Raw genomic sequence first — 21,324 nt, 5'->3', positions numbered from 1 at the left:
ATTTCCCCTTTTCCTGCAACATCCTAAATATGCAAATATTAAGAAGTTTCCAGRTAGATGGAGTTTACACTGTTCCCTCTCTTCTTCCTAGGAAAGGACACTAAAATGTGGATTTGAACATCCCTGATTCTTTTCTACTTTGGCACCTACTTGTCAGGCAGACTTTTGGATGGCTCACTTCTCAGAATGAAGTGATCCAACTCAAAAGTGGTTACTGAGTGTTAATTTCTATTCCCAAACAGCTAAAAATTTTGCACAACAGAGCCAGAATCATCTGCTGGGAAACAATGAGACATAACATAAAAGAGTCACACCCAGGGTTCCTGGTGAGACAAGAGTACAAAGTGGAAAAACTGGTTGAAATCTGCATTTTGTGCTGCTCTGACCTCACCTTGACTTCACAAATATTTGAAAAAAAATCATCCCGGGGCCCGCTGGAGACAAACTGCACAGATAAACGGGCCGGAATGACAAGCTTTAGCACACCCTGGCCCTCCTTGGCGAGGCAGCCAAGCCAAAGATGCATTTAAACCTCTGCAGCCCCAGGAGATGAGGCCAAAGTTTCGCTGTGTGATGGTGCCATCTCGTGGTACCGACACAGGTGATGCTGCCAAGGCTGAATTCTSAGCGCTCACATCACTCACCACACATCAAATCACATCAGCTGGGTTTGAGTCTTACAGCACAAGAGAATCCTGTGATGATTTCCAACCACAGGTCACAGCAGCTCTCCATCACTCAGCGGGACCGGGACCAGAAYGGGGGCTCTGATGATGTTTTGGCTCCTAAGAGGAATTTGAAAAATTGAAAAATCTGAAAGAAGAATGAAGCAAGGTCAAGAAAAGCTGCCTCACATAGGCAGATCCAAAAACCAGTGCTGTTCACTGCTGTCATGACTGACCACAAGGTCTCCATCCCCACACCGAAAGAATTTTGGTTGTACCAGAGGCACAGCTCAGAGTTAAACAGAAAAGCAAAATCCATCACAAGAGACTGAAACAAAATTAATTCACACTAAAGAAACTGGATGCACTTGTAAAGACAAAACTTTAGAACAACTTGCCAACACATGTGGCAGATTTCCCACTGCCCAACATCTGAAAATCAGAACTGCCAAATCAAAACAATCCTAAAAAAACGGGTCGTTTCAACCAAAACCAATGATTTTTTTGATGCAGCGACCATGCACGAAATTGTCTGGCTTACATTACGTGAAACATCGTGACAGATTAACACAATGAAATTTCTAGCCTTAAAATCCATATGTTAACTTGTCTTGAGAGCAAATCAAATCCATCTTTCAGCTGGCAAACTCCCACCAGACCACTGCTAACACTAATCTTGATGTCTAGCATCTTCCTGGCAGGCCAGACTTTAGTCTCTGCTTGTAAGAACCAATACAAACCCCTTCTCAGCAGATCTGCCACCCCTTTCACACACACACACTCACTTCCTTGTCTCCTGAACATCACCATGCCCCATCACAACCACAGGGTGGATTCAGAAAAACATTAAATCTGAGGTTTTGAAAACTTCCCTCCAAAAACTGGAATGCTCTTTTTATGCCTTTGCCAACTTCTTCAGCACCCTGAAACCATCCTGTCTTTGAATAAATGCAGATTTCTTTTAAATAAAAGAACTTCCACTGAGAGAAAAAAATACGTTTGCGCTGTTGGGTGYGCTTTTTTTAATCTGTTCTATTAAGACAGTGAAAATATTGGATCTGTTTCTGCTTCAGATCCTCTTAGGATTCTTGTYATCTCATTAAGCAGTGCTTCAGACTGCCAGGAACAAGGTACAGGTCCAAGCTTTTGAATTAATCAGATACCTTAAAGCACTAATATTAAATTTAAAAAAAAATAGAAAAAGAAAAAAAACGGAAACAAAATCAATATTCAGACTAATTGTTCTSTAAGTCAGCATTTCTGAAACAACATGGAGCAAGCCTCTGTCCTCCTGGAACCTGCAGCCCTGGAGTTTAGTACAATTAAGTAGGACCTCAGAATTCCTGGCTCTGGTCACAAGTTTTAATGAGGAGGATGATCTCTTGATTTGATTAGAGAGTAACAAGCACCCACCACCACAACCTTAGAAAATGCACTTTTCCTAATTTCTGTGAGATGCCAAGTTGTCATCATGGAAATTTTTGATACTTAGAAATACAAGGAGATATTTAGAAAACAAAAACCTAAACAAAATCAAGGAAGGAGATGCAYACACAGAGGAAAGAAGCAACTTTTCTGTGAGAACAGCCAGCAAAGTGCTTGTTAATGTAGCTGTGCATCACTGGCTAACAGGTGAAATGCAAATTCAATTTGGGGATTTAAAAAAATTGATGGTTTTAACCTTTAACTGAAAGTGTCCCCACATACAGAATGAATTTAATTTAATTTAATTAGTCATCTGCCCATTCCACACAGTRCCTTATACCTCCCCTTTATTCTAATACAAATTCATAGTGAGTTTCCTGGGATTTTCTTGGACAAAATCCTGTTGAAAGACCTAATTCAAATTAAAATTCTTAATGCTCCTCACTTGCTGGAATAACCCCAGTTTACCTTACTCTGCCACTATAATATAATGTGCAAATTGGACATAAGGCCAGTTTGCCAGGCTACTGCAACTCCAAAACCAGCTTCATCAACAGAGCTACAGTAATTTTCCATCATATTTCAAAGCAACTGGTATTGTGAAGCATTGAMATTTTATTTTTTTAAGAAAGAGGTATGTATTTAACCATACATTTAACAATATAGGCTGCTGCACAGGAGGACACAGACTTTTTAGCAGTCACAACACACTCTTGATGACTTTTCAACAACCTTAAGATCAACTGACAATAAAGTTAGTCCTAAATGCACTTTCTTTGCAACAAGAGAACCATAGCAACGTGATTAAGGCTGGCACACGATCCAGTGTTTTAATTCTCTTGGCAAAAACTTGTAARTTCCAATTATAGCATTTCTTTTWTTTTTTTTTTTYCCAAGAGATGCTTAGGAAGGTCTGATTCCACTGTGGCTCAGGCATATGGTTTACAGAGCAGCTCAACAGGGAAGGAGTTACTTGGATACGTGAATAAATGCTACGTTAAATCACAACCCTAAACAAAAACAGGGTGATGGGGCTACATGTGAGCAATTATGCTGTACAGGGAGAAAAATATACATCCCCACAGTGTACCTACAATGCCTGCCCACAGAATTGTCTCCTTGGAAATGCTGGATTAGCTTCTGGAAAGAAACAACTACCCCTCCTTGGTCCAAGGCAGCCACTTMAGAATTACAGGCTGCTGGATCTGCTCAGAATTATCAAGACCCTCCTGCTGTTCARCTCTTTGCAAAGCCTTTTCTCTGCCACTGGACTAAGGATATGATCCCAGTGAGTTTCACCTGTAATTCATTAACACAACATTCAGGGTTTTGAAATTCCCCACTAACAAAAAGCTAAAATATTCTAACAGGGAACCAGCGTGTGATAAAAGAGCAAAATTTCTTTACCATGCCACAACGTGAGTAATCTAGTGGAATATTTTATATTTCCAAGTTAATTAAATGCAACACATCACAGGAAATAAAACATGCAATATGGAATCTACATGAAGTTCTACACCCTGAGCTTGCAAACAGAATTATCACAGTGCCTGAATTGAAAAGCAGTTTAATGCCTGGAGCTTGTTCACTCTTCTTCCCTGCACCAAACTTTTTCTGCATGAATGGCCTTTGTATGCCATCCTGTCCACCACAGGGTTTAAGGCAGATTTTTCTGCTAGAAAAGCTCAAGTGAAAGCAATTCAAGATCAATTGTTTGCTCTGAAAGGAAGGTTACAACTGTCATTCTGATACCAAYGTGTGTTGTGGTATCTCTCTTCCATAATGCAGAATGTGGTTTCCATAGAAATATCTTCTTACATCAGTACCTACAAGCCCTCCAATTATTCCCCTTTGGACACCTCATGCAATCCAATAAAATCTTTTCAGAGCAGGGAAGTAACTAGGCTCAGCTACTACTTAATTACTTGAGGAGAAGAAAAAGGAAAGCACATTTAGTAAACAAGTTTTATTTCAAACGAAACATCAAATGGAGAATGTGTGCTGCAAAAATATTTCAGCTCACCTGAAGAAATTTGTCCAGTGTTACAAATCAAGAACAGTCAATTAMGATTTTTAAGACTGAATTTTGCTGATTTCTGAAATAGCAGGAATTATGGTGTAGTTTTAAATTGTTTGGTGGCCTTGTCTCCAACTAAGTCCCCAGGGCCTGCTCTTTTCCTGAGTCCTTTATGTGGCTGAGCATTGCCTGCACCTTGTTCCAAGTCCTCCTCTTCAGAACCTTGTGAGTTTGGAGTTCCTGCTGCTGCTGCTGCTGTGTCATCTTTTTCTTCTGTGGCATCTCCTGCTGTTTTCTCAACCCCAGGAAAGCATTCAACACCCTGAAATGAGAGCCAAGACAGAAGGAACAGCCAATTATACACAAACAAGATAAACACAAATGACTTGCTCATGATATAAAATGCTTCTRTCAACCACGGCCACCATAAACATGCAAGGCAAGAACCTCAGCTGCATTGTTTGTATGGAACAGCTTCATTCCTGCTGCTCTGCCTGCCTTCCCAGAAGTGTCAGCAGAAAGCAAAGTGGGAGCCCAGGGAGCYTTGATCTGGCTGGGTGGGCTCTGAAGCCATGGCCACAGCACACAACGAGAGCGTGCCCAACAGGGGCCGGAGCCGCCGCAGCTCCCCCGGGACACTCAGGGCTGATGGAATTGTGTGGCAACCAAAATGTGCTGGGGAAACAMCCCCTGCAGCTCTTTGTTTTGCTTCCACTCGTCTCTCCTTTTTCTTCATTACTTGARAAAGCTTCATTACAGCGATTTGTTTTCTCAGATACATGGCTGAGAAAACTTCGGCTTCATTCAAACCTCAGCGCCKGTTTTAGGCCTCCATCCTTCAAAAAGCTAAGCATGCTCAGATCAGCAGCTCAGCAGTGGGATAAAATAATTAGGGCCATAAAGAGTTTAGCTTATTCATTCTAAAGGTGCCACACTCAAGGCCCTGCACAGAAAAGACCACAGTGGTGTTCAGAAAGCCATTTCATATGCAGACCTTGGAATCCATTGCACACCTGCGTGGTTACAGTTCCCTTATCTCAGYAAGGGTGAAACTAAAGCATTCAGTGAAAACTATTCTGCATTCTTGAGCCTCTCAAACTATTGCAGTTATATAAATTAGCTACAAATATGATTTATATGTGTGTATGCATTTATATATAATATAGCTATGACTACCTACACAGATATATATAGAGTCAGTAGTAAAACACCTGTGGAAATTTCTCATATTCAAACCTGTCTACTTCACTAAAAAGGGAAAAGGCCATCAATRCAAAACAAAGTCATAAAATGGCATATTAGTCACTGTACCTTATTCATCTGGTCCATATCTGATTGTCTGGGTTTACTGGGTGGAGCCTTCTCCATACAAGASCCCACGTCAGCCTCTGGAGAAATGGGGTGAATATTGTGCCCCAGAAAGAGGTGAAAAACAACAAAAGATTATCAGATTTGCACGGCTCTTTCTACTTAAAAAAAAAAAAAAAATACCAGAAAATGCTACCTGACTGCTACCTTCAATCCCTCTTGCCTTGTTTTTGTTAATAAACCAAACCAGGGTGCCCCACCACACTACCACCAAACACTAAGGTAAACAACTATACTAAAAACAAAATGTCTCTGGGTCTTGAAAGCTCTGCTAAACAGACAATCTGTTCACCTCTTACACCTGGAAAACCCATATCCCTTTCCCCTTTTCAGAAAATACAGGTACTCTGACCGATTTAGATAAAGGATTATAAACAATCATTTGAAATTTATTTTAATTCTTCTCAGCTTTCTTGGTTTTGCATTAGCTTCCCATTTACATGTTTTATGTATATTACTAAACTACTTCAAAACAGTTTAGTTCACTGCYGGGTAGATTTAGCAACCACGACCAAACCATGTGAAATGATTTCTGTTCCACCAATCAGCCCCAGAAGAGAAATGTCACCATGTTCCTGTTACTGAGACTATTTGCTGAAACGAAATCTCTACATTTTTTTTCAAACAATAAGAATTAATTCGGAATGAATGACTGCAGCTACGTGTGACATGCTAAAAAGCTTTATTTTTATAGATATATGTCCATGTGCAGACAGAAATATGTCTGTGTAAATATGCCTATGTATCTGTGCACATCCAAACTGAAGTATCAGCTGCAGCAGAGTGCTGCAGTTTATATGAACTGCCACTAGATGCAGCCACACAACCTTGCAAAATAGAAAATTCTGACCTCAGGATTACAGAAACCTGTTTTGGAGTATCTGTGACTGTASAATTCTTACAAGAACATTAATGGTATTCAATCCTGAGTATTGACGTGGAAAAAAAAATACATAATATGAGCAAAACATTCAATWTTTCTTCTCAGTAACTTTGTTCCAAAACACAGCATTGCAAATGCCAACAGGAATCTAAGAAATCACAGCAGAACAAGTCTTGTCTATTTTCACAGTTGTTGCCATAGATTCTGATTGGAGYTGACAATATTGAATTACATTGTGTTTTGCTTTCTGCATAACAGAGAAAGTAGGAATAAAGCCCTTTTTCCCAAGAGACCCCCTAAAGATAGAATAATGGAATGATAGAATAGTTTGGATTGGAAGGGACCTTTAAAGGTTATCTAATCCAACACTCAGCAAGGCCAGGAAAACCTTCCCCTAWCCCAGGCTGCTCCAAGCCCCATCCAACCTGGCCTTGAACACTTCCAGGGATGGGGCTGCCACAGCTTCTCTCAGCAATCTACACCAGGGCCTCAACACTCTCATAGKAAGAAATTTCTTCCTTRTATCTAGCCTAAATCTATCCTCTTTTAGTTTAAAATTATTATCCCTTGTCCTATTGCAATGGGTGCAGCTAAGAACTTTACCCCRTACTGGAAAACTGCAGTCTAGGCAGTTCCCCAGCCTCGTGTCTATTTTTTCCTGACAGCAATTCTGGTGGAATGATATTTCCTCATTCTTTGGGTCATTCATCTGTTTGTTTTTCGAGAAGATGGCAAATAGAAGAAAGAAAAAAGAAAGCATCCTCTCCCCCAGGACCTGCTGGGTTTTGATCTGATCATAGTTCTGTTCAGTTGCCATTAATAAACTTCACTTAACAAGATTAAAGGAAAGAGCAACACCAGGTTTTGCTGGTTTAAAGCATGAGGAACACAGATATAATGGCTTCAGAGGAACCCAGCCTAGGGCTAAAGTCTGATTTAACTCTCCTGTGGGTGCTGCAGACAAGATGAAACGCGGTGTCTCAACGGAAGGTTCCCGAGCCAAAACAGAGCAGGATGGATGTGGGAAGGCATGGGAGCAATTTAGTCTGGAGCACTCCTTGCTGCACTTCCAGAAAGGGACAATGTGTGCCCTTCTTTTGGAACCCAGAGTTTATCACAGCTTGTGTGCATGCAGCAGAAGGCCTGGCTGGGTSCTCCAACCAGCTGAACACATTACATCAACAAGATCCCTGTACGAACCCTCAAAAGGTTTCCCTACTCTGTCAATACCTTTTGTGAAGCAGGCAGAAAATGCTCCCAGCAAAAAGGATTTACCCTGTAGGAGAGTACTTGGAATCTTCCAAAACCCATAATGAAAACCTTTGTGTTTCCATCCAAGAATGGTATTGGCAGTAATTGAAGGTAATTAAACACACTGCCAATTGGCCATACAAATTTCTTCTTTGTAACAATTTCAGAGAAACAAACCCCTGTCTATAACCCAGACAATGTGTTGTGCAACAGGAATTTTTTTGGGCTAACTTCTATTTTGCTCTAAGTGCACTCCAACAGGAGTTACAGCCACTTTATGCCAAGGCCGTGCTTTGTTCAGAATCTCTCAGATGCTCTGTGGTTCCATTTCATTATCTCATAATTTCTAAGAATTGTCCTGTTTACTGTGAAAAGAGGAGGGAACTGGACTGCACACTCAGGAGTTTCTCCATGTGCAAACAAGAGACAGCACCTCACCATGCTCACTACCCAAACCTTGATTATACTTTTTATCTTTACACAACTRTAACACAGACAAGTTGACACTGTTTTAACTCACTTCCTGAAGGGGATGGCTCCATCTGAATTTTTAACCAGATATTCACTCGCTGGCTCCAATCTCCTGGTGCTTCCACCTCCCAGAGTCGCTTCTGCTCCTCTGGATAAGCCTGCAGGAATTTCTGGCAAACTGCATAGGAGAAACCAAGGGGTAAAAGTAGGAATGAGTGAAAAGTACAGTGGAAGAGGGAGYGTGTTCTATCCCAGAAATTCGCTCAGACCTACTTTCATCAGCTCCTTTGGAAATCTTTCTTCTCCTTTCTCATCTTCCTCCTCTTTGTTTTAGCTGGGGCTTTTAGCAAAGGTCTTTTGGAGTGGCCTAAACATCCATGAGAGCATCCTGTCCATCTGCTTCAGTCTAGATTATTTCCTTGTGAGTGCAGAAATAAAGGACTTGAAATGATTGAGCACCTTCTTCTGCCACTGCAGCACAGAGCAATGTCCAGACACTCAGCAGGTTTCAGACTAACAGCACTGTGGTGTTTTTCACCCTCACTACTCTGAAAGGAAAGGTGTTACTCAACCTTGAAGCTTTAACCATTCAGAATGCTACTTTAATTTCTGTTTATAAAGGAAAGCTCTGCTTCAGTTTGGTTTTGGGCCAAAATCACCCTCCTTTTCACTGCTGCTACCCTAGACCCTATTGCTAGGTTCATTTACTTCTTTGGGTGTGAAAAAAGAAAAGAAAGGTTAAGAACCAACCAAAAAACTACAGGATACCTGTGTCAGATATATAATAACTTTCAGAAATCATTTTCCCATAGATTCCTATCACTGCCAGTACACGCTGACCATCCATGTAATTTGGATAAACAATCAAATTTAGGTTTGCTTATGTTATCAAACTGAAATATGTCCTATTTAATGGTATTCTTAGGATGTGTGCCTCAAGAGGAGGCACATGTTGAAGAACAGTTCAAAACATTTAAGGGGATTTTTTCCTGCTGTGGTACCTTGGTATACATTRGGGTACCTTTGTATACATTCAATGGCACTTGTCCAAGTGAAAAAACAGATGTGGCCAAATTTTTAGTGACACTTACTAGAAAATAACTGGAAAACTGTAAGGGAATCAAAAATGATGGTGAAGACTGCACCACACAAAGAGCAACCTCGGAAAAAAAAATACTTTCCTAAAGAAGTCAGTTTTATAAATAATGTGAGGGCAGATATTTTCCGTGAATTTTACCAGCAAAACCAGAACTTCGACCTGAAGACAGAGAAGATACATGACTACTTTGTGATCTTTTAAAAGTGACAAATGTTCAAAGACAGTTGATACAAAACAAGCACTGATGTAACTGGATGACTGAGTAGAGCCTGGGTATTTGGCTTATTAAATGTAATTTCGTAAAAATGGAATATCTACCAGACCATTATGTGCAAAGTGTGGGCTTGACAAGATCTTATGATTCTTTTCCCTGTGGTGTCACATAAAATGTGTAAGTCCCTGTCTGGGACAATGACACAGTTCTAAGAGAGAACAGTTCWAGGAACACAAAATGTCAAACAGGCACTATGGGTTTTGTGCTTCTCGTTATCTTACATAAACACTGGCCTACCTTTYCCCAGGAAATTCCAGATGTCTCTGGAAAAGTAACCAATTGCACACTAACAAGGGCTCAGTTCAGACAAGGGCACTGAACTCTTGCACGGTTACGACAATCTTACCAAGACCATATTGAAAATTATACATTATACATGACCCTTACCTAACGTGTCCACATCAAACCATTTACCTTGATACATGGCAGCAGAAATAGGGCAGCTGATCCCCAAGGCATCCTCAGCCAGGAAAGACTGACAGAAATCATGCAACATTTTCATCCCTAGGCCACCTCTTCTGTACTTTCTCTGGACGAATATAGTATCCAAAACTGGCAGCAGGTAACACTGACTGGTTGCACCATCACACAGGCTCCCTGAAAACAGACAGGGAAAAATACATCAATTTGCAAACAAAACTGGTGTTGCTGCACTAACTGCTGTGGGATTTCAGCCACACACAGTACCCTTCCATGGCATGTGAGGATGATCCCACCTGAGGTGTATTTGCATAGACAGTAAAACATTTTTCAGGAGGACGATTTATGCCATGAAATAGAGTGGACCTGTCTAACATGTGGCTGAAAGGTCTTAGCAGAGTATTTTCCAGACTCTTGATTTTTCATAATCACATCATCTTGGTACACAGACAACATATATAGGAGAGCTCACTGAAAAGATATAACTGGTCTATAACCAAAGAAATATGCTGAATGTAATGTCAGTATATTCCTTTAAATAAACAATGGAGTGGTGCATTTTAAGAAAGCACTGTCAGAGCTCYTTTGTAAGTCACTCAATTTCTACTGAGTGGTAATTTATCACACATGTAGGTGCTTCTAGTMCACCACCCAAGCTACCACCATCAGTGTTAAACCAGGGGTTTCACTCAAGGACAGTACTTGCTAACAAACACATTCAGTCAGTTAACAGAAATCACGGGGTCATGACATAATGCTCTACATGTGGACAAAATACAGACTCAAGCACAAGCCTCCAAACTATTAAAATTTTCTCAGTGAAAATTGTGCAAAAAAAACCAAACCAAAACACAGAACCAAGGGATTTATTTTGCAATCACAAATGGTAAACTCAAACTGGAGTCAGGACAGAATTTATTAAGAACAGACATACAGCAACCAAAATTTTGATGTTCACCCTAACCAACCTTGGGTTCTATTGCTGCACTTCCATTCAGCATGGAATACCATAAAAACAGAACTTCAAATTACTTTACAGCATAAGCACTCAATCCCGAAATGAATGGGCAACATCAGTTCACTAACTACCTACATATAGATTAAGGACCCCATAGAAAAACCTTGCAGATTTTTAATTTTTAGAAAATATTTATGAAAATTTTATGCTGTTTCTTAGCACATGGCAGGTTAAATACAAATGGATAGCCAGGCCTGTATAAAAAAAAATGGTTACATTTTTGCATCATACTTTGCTGCTTACATCTCATCAAGATCTTCTTGGTTTTCTTTCTTACTACTTCCTAGTGGACCAGACGCAGTCTAGTTTCCAGTGTCTTGAGACATGAAGCTTTCATCACTTCCCTAAGACCTATTTAATTATTTTACTAATCTCATATTGAATGGCTATTCCTAATTTCCAATATAAATTTTCACTTCCTAGATCCATTTTTTCTTTGCCACATTCCCATAGCTATTTTAAACTGGAGTCTATTTCTGCTCCTTCAGTAGGTGTCCAGCACTTCTTGCTGATACTGGCCAGGCCTGACTTTTCTTACTCTTTTCTAGGACGCCAGCTCTACACAGCACACATGGCTATTTTTAATCGTAGACCCTGATTTCTCAAGGTTGTAACTCTTCATTTAGCAAGAATCAACATCACACAGACTGAGCCATACAGTACAAGTATGAAGCTGCACAACCATTCACTCAAATCTTGATTAAGCTTGGTTCACTCCTGCTTAATCAAAGTGYATGCTTAACTGCAAACACATGTTCCAGCACACTGTTGGAACAGGGATGGTTGTGGTGGTGTTTATAACCTTTCAATATTTGTAACACATGATGGGTAGTTACTCTTTTTGTCATGAGCCAAAAAATTGAGTATATCCCTGATCCCATTGTTAGCTGCCAACACAAGACAGACGTCGAATTCCAGCAGAATTGCACCACACGTTCTAAGAGAGAAACTTTTGCTCATGAACTCTTTAAGGATTCCTGCATGTTGCAAGTGTTCCTTAAGTTCATTATTATCTCATATAGTCTGTCTCCTATAAATCCTGATGAGAGTGCTGCGCAGCAATCCCAGGAGCCGAGTGATTTATGCCTGAGCTCCCAATTTTGTGTTGAGAAGATGACAAAAACTTGTCATGTCTAAAGGCACTGTAAATAAAGAAACCATGAAGCTATTCTTCACCTTGTCCCTGGGAAACATATTAGGAGAGTCACAGCCCACAGGCATTTGAAACAAAATAAACAAACAAACCAACCTTTGGAACAAAGGCCACTTTGTCCTTGTTTCCCCACCAAATAGCACAAGGTTACCGTAAGCTAATGGTGGTCTGGAGGTGGCCACTGGGCTCTCACACATTTGGTTGAGAGGTTTGTTTCATTGCTGCAACACCCAGACAAAGTTTTGAGGTGAGRGAGGAGACAGGGAAAATAAGGGCATTAGTGATGATGGAGAGGGAAGCATTCATACAGTCTGCCCTTTGAAAGCCTTTGATCTTCTTGGTTAGGTCACAAGTGCCAAATGACCAACTTAGGAGCCAGCAAAATGGCAAACAGATATTACAAGGGCAGGAAAGCAGACAGCCATTAGCATTCCCAAAGAGTCGCAAACCAGAAAAAAAAAAAAAAATCTGGTCCCCACATCCAACAGAACCAAATAAAACAAGGTTTTGCACACTGACTATTTCCCTGCTGAACAAGTTGGCTTGGCACACACATGTTTGGACAGGCCTCGAGCAGGCTGAGTGCTTGTGTAAAGGGTGGGGAATATTTCTGCAGAGCAGAACCCAAGGTCAACCCATTGTGTGAGTTTGTATGTGAGAAGTGGAACAAAGGTTCTGGCTTCAATAAAATTAAATGAATTCWTGTCTTGACTGGTATGTAGTCATTTTATTTTCATTACAGCCAGAACCTTCAATCTGCCTCAGAAATGCATATTAAAAATATTATTGCTAGCAAACAGAGGGAGACAACAGCAATTATTCAACAAGACTTCAGCAAATTGTCCATCAGGTTAACTCCAATGCTAGTATTTTTTTTCTAAAAGAAATGTATGTAATCAATGAAAAAATAAAATCCTGTTGTCTTTTTAAGGCTCTGTTTCTAGAGAATGGCACCTGGGCCACAAGTATCAAAAGAAATTTCCAAAGACTTGTAGGGAGAAACATGTGAAATGAATTTTAGCTCAGGAAGCCACTTCCAAAGACCATCTCTAAGGCTCTGGTGTAGACAAAAACAGAGACTGGACCAGGGTTGCTCTTTTGCTTACTCCATGTCAGTAAGCAAAGAGTTTTTGCAGTCAGGTGTTCCCAGCTGTGACTTGTGCAGCAGCTCTAAAGAATGAATGAGAAGTCAACAATGCATTTACTCCTGATACACCTGCATGTGTTACAGCCTTCTCAGAGGACTCAAATTGGTTATGTCCAGTTTGAGTCACATCAATCCACACTTTTACTACTGACATTTGTCAGGAGGGAAGGCACAAGCTTTGACAATCTGACTCTTTTGTTTTTCTTACCGCAGACAGCTTGGGCAGCTCATRTGTGTTACAGAGGCAGTAATACGTAACAGTAGGGGAAAAAACAGAGGTCTRTAAAAAAGGGATTTTGTTCTGGTTTGTTCTCAAAAGCACTAAGACACTCCTGGCTTACTGCATCCTCCAACTTSCTTATTGATTTATTTGCATCATGAATCTTCTGCATTCTGGCATTCATGCAAAGATGGTAAAAGTCCATTTTCAGTAATTACTAGTCCTCAATAATAAAAAAAAGAAAAACTTTCAGGGAATTACACTGTCTCACTGCACAAGAAACTAGTGTCAGTAACCGTGGTAATTAATCCTACATCACTACACAGAACACATTCTTTCTGAGGTTTTCACACAGAGCATGAGAAAAATACTTCAAGCAATATAAAACAGATCCCAAACCCCAAGGATCTATATGAAGGCTTTCCACAAAATATTTCATTTTCAGGTTGCTGCCTGCAAAGAAAGGTACAGGAAGCGGGGAACTGTCATTTTCTATTGTACCTTTAAGTAGCTCAATTTAGTGAGGTCTAACTGCTCAGCTGTCTGATATGGAAGCCGCTGACATAGATAAAATTGGAGACATTTATCTTGGCACGTGACAAAGTGTCTTATCAGCCTCATTAGTGGCTTAGTACATCTCATCAATCTTTAGTATACCCAGTGGTAAAGGCTGCATGCCTATCATTGGACAGGAATAGGCACATTCCAGAGAGGCCAAGTTGATGATCTGTGTAGTCATGAATAAATTTTGCTTTAATAAAGGTGTCTAATGCTCACGAAAAGTGATAGCCTTGAAGAATGAGTCTTCTGTTTATCTACACAACAGGTGCAGGGTGGCCAATGCCAGAAGTGGCCAAATTGTCTCGAAACCTTGACTTGCAGTTACTGCATCTCTGAGCAAGGCGGGTGCTCGAGACCATCTGTCCCTCCTTAGCCAGACTATTAAAAGAGATCCAGTTAAGGACGGTCATAAGATGGATGGAAGCATGGAACTGGACCAAAATCACCAAGTTCACTTTGTACAGGCCACCTAGGAACTGGCAAATGGAAATGACTTCACAATATTGCCAAGATAGTTAATTGGAATCACTGAAGTCCATTGAAAATTCAGTTTGCATAATGGCACATTAAATCTGTAGTAAAGATAGAACAGACTCTGTTCCTTGGTCACCACTTCTGTGATTCACCCAGAAGACTTAYGTTTGAAACAGCCATGTTCCACAGACCTTTTCTGGCTTATTTGCCTCCACTGAAGCATGTTTTTTATCATGCTGTAGATAGTGGAAAATTCACAGATGAGAAATACAGCCGAATATAACATCAATATGAGAAACTCAATTAGCCACTGAAGAAAGTAAAGCTGGAAAGAATGGTCAGGTAATTGCAGAGCATGGAAATAAAGGGAATCTGAATCACATGGTGGGCACAAAGGAAATAACTTTTTCCTAGGACCAGAAGCTGTAACAGAGGTCCAGCACAATATAAAGTCCTGTAGCTAAAGCTGCCTCTACTAAATGTTCTGACCTGGACAGCAAAAGGAAAAAGAATTTACGYTATGATTAAAAAACAAAAATGATAAAAATACCTAAAACAACTATGTGCAATACAACTTCTAAGTGAAGATACTTATCTTAGTTTGGTTTGGGCCTAATAAATCCAGGGCTCTTCTATAAAGTAGAGAGAATAGGATCAACCACAGCATGGCTGGTATGAAATKGAAATCACAGAACTTCAGAGAGAGGAATTATTTTCTAAATGCATACATCAAACAGCAAAAAGCAACAAAAACAATCMGTTTCAAGCTTCCCGAAAAGGCTTTGGCAAAAGACTGCAGTAATTTGTGACACAGGCCAAAAAGTAACAAATATAGCTGCCCAGAGAAAAAAAMCACTGGCAAGAAAAGGCAGATGCTGACAAAGCTGGACTTGAAGGATTTGYATTTTATGTGGACCTGGTTTAAAACCAAACTGTGACTCTCAACTTACTCAGAAACAGTTTCARCTTGGCTAATACTCCACCCATAACAGACTACTGTGCACATTTATTTTACTGAAGCATGAATCATTACAGCCCCTACAAGTGTTTCCTTCCAAAAGCTTTGCTCAGGAATATTTATGGACTTAAAGGAAAATGCACTGTGTGTTTGCCATTACAAACCAGTTCATCAGCATAATGAGCAGAGACTCAGACAAGTCTCCTTGATCATTGGCTGAGCCCTGATGCATCATTGATGGTGCAGCAGCACCAGCACGGTGATGTAAAAGCCACACCTCTGTGAATATTAGGATTTTTCCATCCCAAGGAGCAGAACATCTTATTGCTGCTGGCCTTTGGGATTGCAGCAGAGCAGGCACCTTCAGACTGTCCTCTGGAATCCAAAAACAACCCATCTCCCAAGTGGTTTCTTATTCTCCAATTTTGGACGGATGGCTACTGAGTGCTGACCTGGACAATGCCTTTCACTTCCAAAGATCCCACCTTCTCTGTGTTTAAGCTGCTGCTATCAAGGTGATTCCCATGAACCTTAAACACAGACTGGTATCCAGCTCCTGTGTGGGGGCACAGGTTCAACTACATACCTGGACCTAATCCARTTAAAGCTCTTCCACTCCAAACTGGTTAACAGCAATTATTTGCATTAATGCAGACTGTTTAATAAAAGACCTTTACTAAAGCCAATCAAGCATCCCTAAAGGATTAAAAGACATTTTGTTTCTTTTCTATGCTTATTAATCAATTAATTATGAAATCCATTAATCAAMATCCTTTAAACAGGGATTACCACAAGTGCACAAAGCATTCCAGCATGATCTAGTGTACACACCCTCCTCTAAACAACACAGCCACTGCTCCTTACACACCCAAGGATCTTCCCTCTTCTGGCCACCACCAAYTTCCAATACAATGTTTTTCCACTGGGACTTACACTTCTTTTTCAGGTATCATTCTTTCCTGGATGCAGTCCTCCAGTCTGTGGATAGGCCCCACATTCTTTGTTCCTAGATATACAACCTTCTACTTGGCTGCATTAAAGCATTTTTTACTGGAGTAAACCAGTACTTCAGATCAGAATAGGGCTTGGAACTATCATGTTTAAATGAAAGTAACATGGATGGCTTCCAAATTCTGGGAAGGTTTGTTACCCAGATTAATTCTGAGGGAGATTTCATATAAAAATGTAAATGAGAGCCAGGATTATTTATACTGAAAGATAAACAAAAGGATTACATTTCTAGCTATTAGGAAATGTGGAAATGTGTCTCTAAARTGACCTTACCTTTCATCTTGACCGAGTAAAAGGCAGCAGCCTCGCCGTTTCTCCAGAGTATCTTGGCACGCTCGGTGGCAGAGTGAGGTAGAAAGAATGCATCATTAGCTGAACTCCCTTCCAGCATTCCAAAAATAATGCAGTTCAGAACAAAGAGGACAATCCTTTCTCCAAATGTCTGGACCTTAGAGAACAAACAAAAACAGACCAAAGAAAAATGAGGCAGMGAATAACATTTTGCATCTCATAAAAGGCTGCAAAATCAAAAGAGSCTGGGAAGGAGGCGGTCAGRAAACACGTACACTTAATTTGGGGAAAATACCTCCTGAGTTGTTTCAGCTAGAATAACAAAAACAGCTTTTCCTAGTGCTTCACCCTCTATCCAGCGGGCACAGAATAATTTAGTAACTATTTATAAAGCTTGACATATCTCCTGTTGTCACTGAAAGGAATTCTAAAGCAGCAGAAGCATCTTGACTGCAGTCAAAGTGAACCAGGCAGATTTGAAACCAGGAACAAGGCAATCTAATCCTACTGAAATGTGAAATGAAGATAGGATTCACTGTGTTGGCCTGATCACCTCTCCCCTAATATCTGTGTTGCCACAGCATCAAAGAATTCAGTGGGCCAGAACCTTATTGAGATAGACACTATACAAAACAGAAAACATTCTGTCCCAAACAGCTATAATCCAGGTGTAAAATTAACAATTAGTCTGTGCTGGATAGTCTGTTCTGTCTTCTTCTTGGAAGACAACAGACAGAAGGGGGAGATGGAGCAATAGAAAGGAACAAGATCACACTGGCCATCAAGGTAAAAACTGGTGCCAACAAGCTTCACATGAATGCCRAAAAATAAATGAGAGTTTCCACAAATACCAACAATTCACCTTTTAGCAATGAGCTAGAGGGGGCAAGATTTCTATTTTCAGACTTTATTTTCATTGTCTGTTGATACAGGGATGTCTGAAAGCCTGATGGCCTCTGTTCCTGCTCCAAGGTCTATCCTGCAAGGATTAGTATCTCAAAATCCCTCCAGTTCAGTTACCCATAAAAAGCCTCCTTAATTCTGCAAATAATTAAACTCTATGTGTGACAGGAAAATGATAAAGGAATAGAATCATTAAAGAACAAAAATACAGAGGGTTGGGTAGGAAATAAAATTGACTTAACTTCATGGCAACACAAAGCTCACATGCAGCCGACATCTGAGATTTTAGCTGCAAACAGATTACAGGCTACCCAAATCTTTCAAATTACGAATAAGTAGTTCTATCTTACTAAACTAATTTATCTGGAAGGGAATTACAGATATAGAAACCACTAAATAGCAACCGTTTCATAAAATGAACACAATATAAACATTATCCAAGGAAAAAAAAATCAGAACTAGCTAGATATGACATAGTTCCAAAGGTTGGTAACACCTCCCACCAGACAGTCAGCCAAGCAACACTTAATGTGAGAAATTATTGCWAATGAAGTAATTCAATTTATGATTATTCCTTTAGTAGGCAGTGAGGGTAAACTAAAAAACCAAAAGAAAATAAATCCCACAGATGAATCATAAACTGCGTGCACAAAATTAATTAGAGAGAGTTAATGTGCATGTCACTGTGTCAGAGCCCAGCTCCCACAGGTGTAGGAGAGAAGAGACAATTCAATGTGATTTTTCTGGCTTGGAAGCTCCAGGGTAAAGCCAACTGTTCCAAACAGCATCCTCACCAAAAGGAGCCCATCTCTAGAAGGATCTGCTGTCTTCACAACATCTTCCACAGGCCACCAGCGCTGGCTCAAATAAACTGCCAAAACTACAAAAACAAAAGGACAGGGGGACACGTTACCAGGAAAGTCAAAGTAGGTTCTCAGTTTTTTCCACAGGCAGCCTCAGATCTACTTCTCCCTCCAGCTGACTCCAGTCTGTTCTGCTGTGAGACAGAACAACAATTGYATCTCAATTTCACCTCCACGTCCCTTGATATCCAATTTTCAGTACTGCACGAGGCATCAAGTGAAGGTAATTTTTCTCAGGAACTGATGTGACTTTGGTGTGACAGCCTGTGTTCCATATGAATAAAGCACTTCCTGCATAATAGTAAGTTCAGCAGCAGAGTAGGTTTGAGTGGCACTTGGGACAGAGGAGCTACCTGGATAAAGGTTACAGTTTTCAGGTTTCTTTCAAACTCTCCCCTGCCCACACACACATTTTTGCATATATTTGAGTGCACATATTTGCACTCATGCAAGTCAAACACAAAAAATCTTGTATCTGCTTTATCAAACAKCTTTTCAGCTCCCTATGTGATTGAATTTCTGTCTAAGGGTACTTTTAGAGTRGACTGTGAAATCTCTGCATGGACAGATATTCTCAAAGGTTCAAATGCACACAGAGAGGTTTCCATCAACAAAGGACAGACAMATACACACATAACAAAATACACTTTGCTTGAAGGGAAAGTGTATCAGCAACCTACATAAGTCAAGTCCCCATGTAGGTGTGATGCAAAACTTGCACCCCACTTCTTCCCATCCTTCCTCAATTTTTCACATATGCAGGAACAAGTATTTAAACCCTACTCCTACATGTTCATCTACAGAATTCATTGCCTGCCAATAGATTTACAAGGAAAAGACTTGAAGCAGCAACAGTGACACTGAAATTACTTACAAGCCCTCATCAAAAAGCAAARTTTTAACATGGGGTCATTTCAAATGACAGAGAATAAATTTTAAGAGTTTAGATGAGGTTTTGGAATAAACACAGAAATCATTTATGATCATAAACACATCAAACAGCAAGTATTTTAGCAAAAAAGGAACTTTCATTAACTGTACAGCGGTGACATTCACCTAAAGTACATTGCTACAATTTCATCATTGCTCAAGAACAGCAGTATCTTTGATATCTTCAAATAGGGCAGCTAGCATGTCCATTTTTGTATAAAAAAAGATAAAATATCATCTAGCAAGAAAGTTGCAAAGAACAGCACAGAGTTCACATGTCTTGAGTCCTAAGAGAGTGCTCCAACAACTGGCTCTCTAACCTACCCAGCTAGGGACAAACATAAGAAAGATCAAAACCATCTGTGAGTTAGAAACAAATTCACAGATGAGGAAATAAAATTACTTTAAGGACAAGAGTGATCTTTATCTGTTTTAGCCTCAGGTTCTACAAATGTCACTGATGCACACAGGTTGATTTCCCTTTTTGCTCCAGACTCTATCACTCCTGCTGGCTTCAAGGGGGGAGATTCCACTTAGCTAACTTATAGTTCTAATAAATTATTAAAGCATGTGCCAGAAAGCATTACACTTTTTATGCTGGGTTAACAAGGAAGAAGTATTGCACGCAAGGGCAGATGCCTGTTTATAGCACCAGACTCAATTCATTAAATATTATGCACTTACTTGCATGGGAGTTTCATACTCTTTCTGTGATGGATTCAATCTGTTCCCTCAAACCCTTCCCTCTGCTTTCAAATGCAGCAGCCACTGCTCCATTACACATCCATGAAACATGCAGCTACAAAGGGAGCTGAGTCACACAAAGGGGACATAATGGGCCAAATGCTGACTTTAATAAGAGCTGCAAAGAGGTTTGGCACACAGTTCAGACATACAAGACACATAGTAAAGGTCAGAAAAGTTTYTAAAAGCTTTGAGGAAAATAGGAAGATGCATAACCATGTTGGAAGGAGTTGCTTTTATAGAACATTGCTGTGCTATTCAATAATTTAAATGTGTGGAAGGGAACACTAGTTGACATAGCAACTGTCACATCACATTACTTGAGCAACCTTATCTATATGGATGCCTTCCTTGAAGGAAAAAACATTTCTCCAGATTTCACACAAACATATGTACTTTGCTTTTTGTTATCATTTTTCAAGTCAACATCTGGTCTGCAGTTAAATCCATCCACGCTTCCCCATACTCTCATTTTAATTTTATAATCAACTTTGAAATATTGTTTTTTAAAGGCAAACATGATTTGTGAGACCACATGTTCCTTCTCTCTCCCTTTCCACRCTTCTTGTTCCTCCTAAGACATCCAGTTAAGTTCACCTGATTGTAAGAGATGGAGTTATTGCCAACACACATCAAGTGAACCCTGTGAACCATGCTGTGTGTGACTACAATGACCTGGCAACGGCAAGACTTGATGTGCTTGATCTCGCACTTGCAAGACAAGGTGAAATGCATTTGAGGTCACAGTTAATGGGGTTTATAGATGCTCAGATGGGTGGCTTGCCCTGTAAGCACCAGCTTGCTGAACCTCAGCACTTTCATGACCKGCAGCCAGACAAACACAGGGTGTTGCAAGAAGCTCACAGCCAGCRGAGCACACGATTCCCAGTGTGTGGAATCCAGGACTGAGCTGAATAAGGCACCAAGAATAATGCAATTCTGATTATGAAATGTCTACTTTTGCTGGGCAGACGTGGATCCCTTCCCAACTCAGGCCGGGATATTTTTACTTCCTAGGCTATGCTGGCCAAATGTTCCCACACTGATGTGCAACCATTTAAATGAAATGTACACATCAGGACTCTAAACACAGAGCAAAGATGAAAAAATGAAGCAACACCCACCTTAGTCCTTCTTTTTCCCCCTGCTTTACCTGAAAATTGCTRAAGCAYATCCAC

At 40.2% G+C, this 21,324-nt stretch overlaps 1 protein-coding gene across 3 annotated transcripts in view; it reads right to left on the bottom strand.

Moving 5' to 3' along the window:
* Positions 1-1,870: 1,870 nt before the first annotated feature.
* LOC130581731 (protein FAM169B-like) overlaps positions 1,871-21,324 on the bottom strand; it is a 37,399-nt gene continuing 17,945 nt past the window's right edge. For 2 of the 3 annotated variants that reach the window (XM_057380003.1, XM_057380004.1), the window contains 6 exons: positions 18,404-18,489; positions 16,689-16,863; positions 9,868-10,050; positions 8,130-8,258; positions 5,419-5,495; positions 1,872-4,429 (listed from right to left, as the gene is read on the bottom strand). In XM_057380003.1, coding sequence (XP_057235986.1) covers positions 4,202-4,429; positions 5,419-5,495; positions 8,130-8,258; positions 9,868-10,050; positions 16,689-16,863; positions 18,404-18,489 — 878 coding nt within the window. In that variant the 3' untranslated portion in view covers positions 1,872-4,201. Of the gene's footprint in view, positions 4,430-5,418; positions 5,496-8,129; positions 8,259-9,867; positions 10,051-16,688; positions 16,864-18,403; positions 18,490-21,324 lie in introns of all 3 variants that reach the window. The other variant, XM_057380005.1, reaches the window with a different exon arrangement.

The sequence above is a fragment of the Malurus melanocephalus genome, unplaced genomic scaffold (genome assembly GCF_030028575.1).
Source record: "Malurus melanocephalus ecotype Western Australia unplaced genomic scaffold, MMel_1.1 scaffold_431, whole genome shotgun sequence".
NCBI lineage: Eukaryota > Metazoa > Chordata > Aves > Passeriformes > Maluridae > Malurus > Malurus melanocephalus.
Note: the sequence above shows the minus strand (reverse complement) of the source record. Positions and strands in the feature narration are given on the sequence as shown.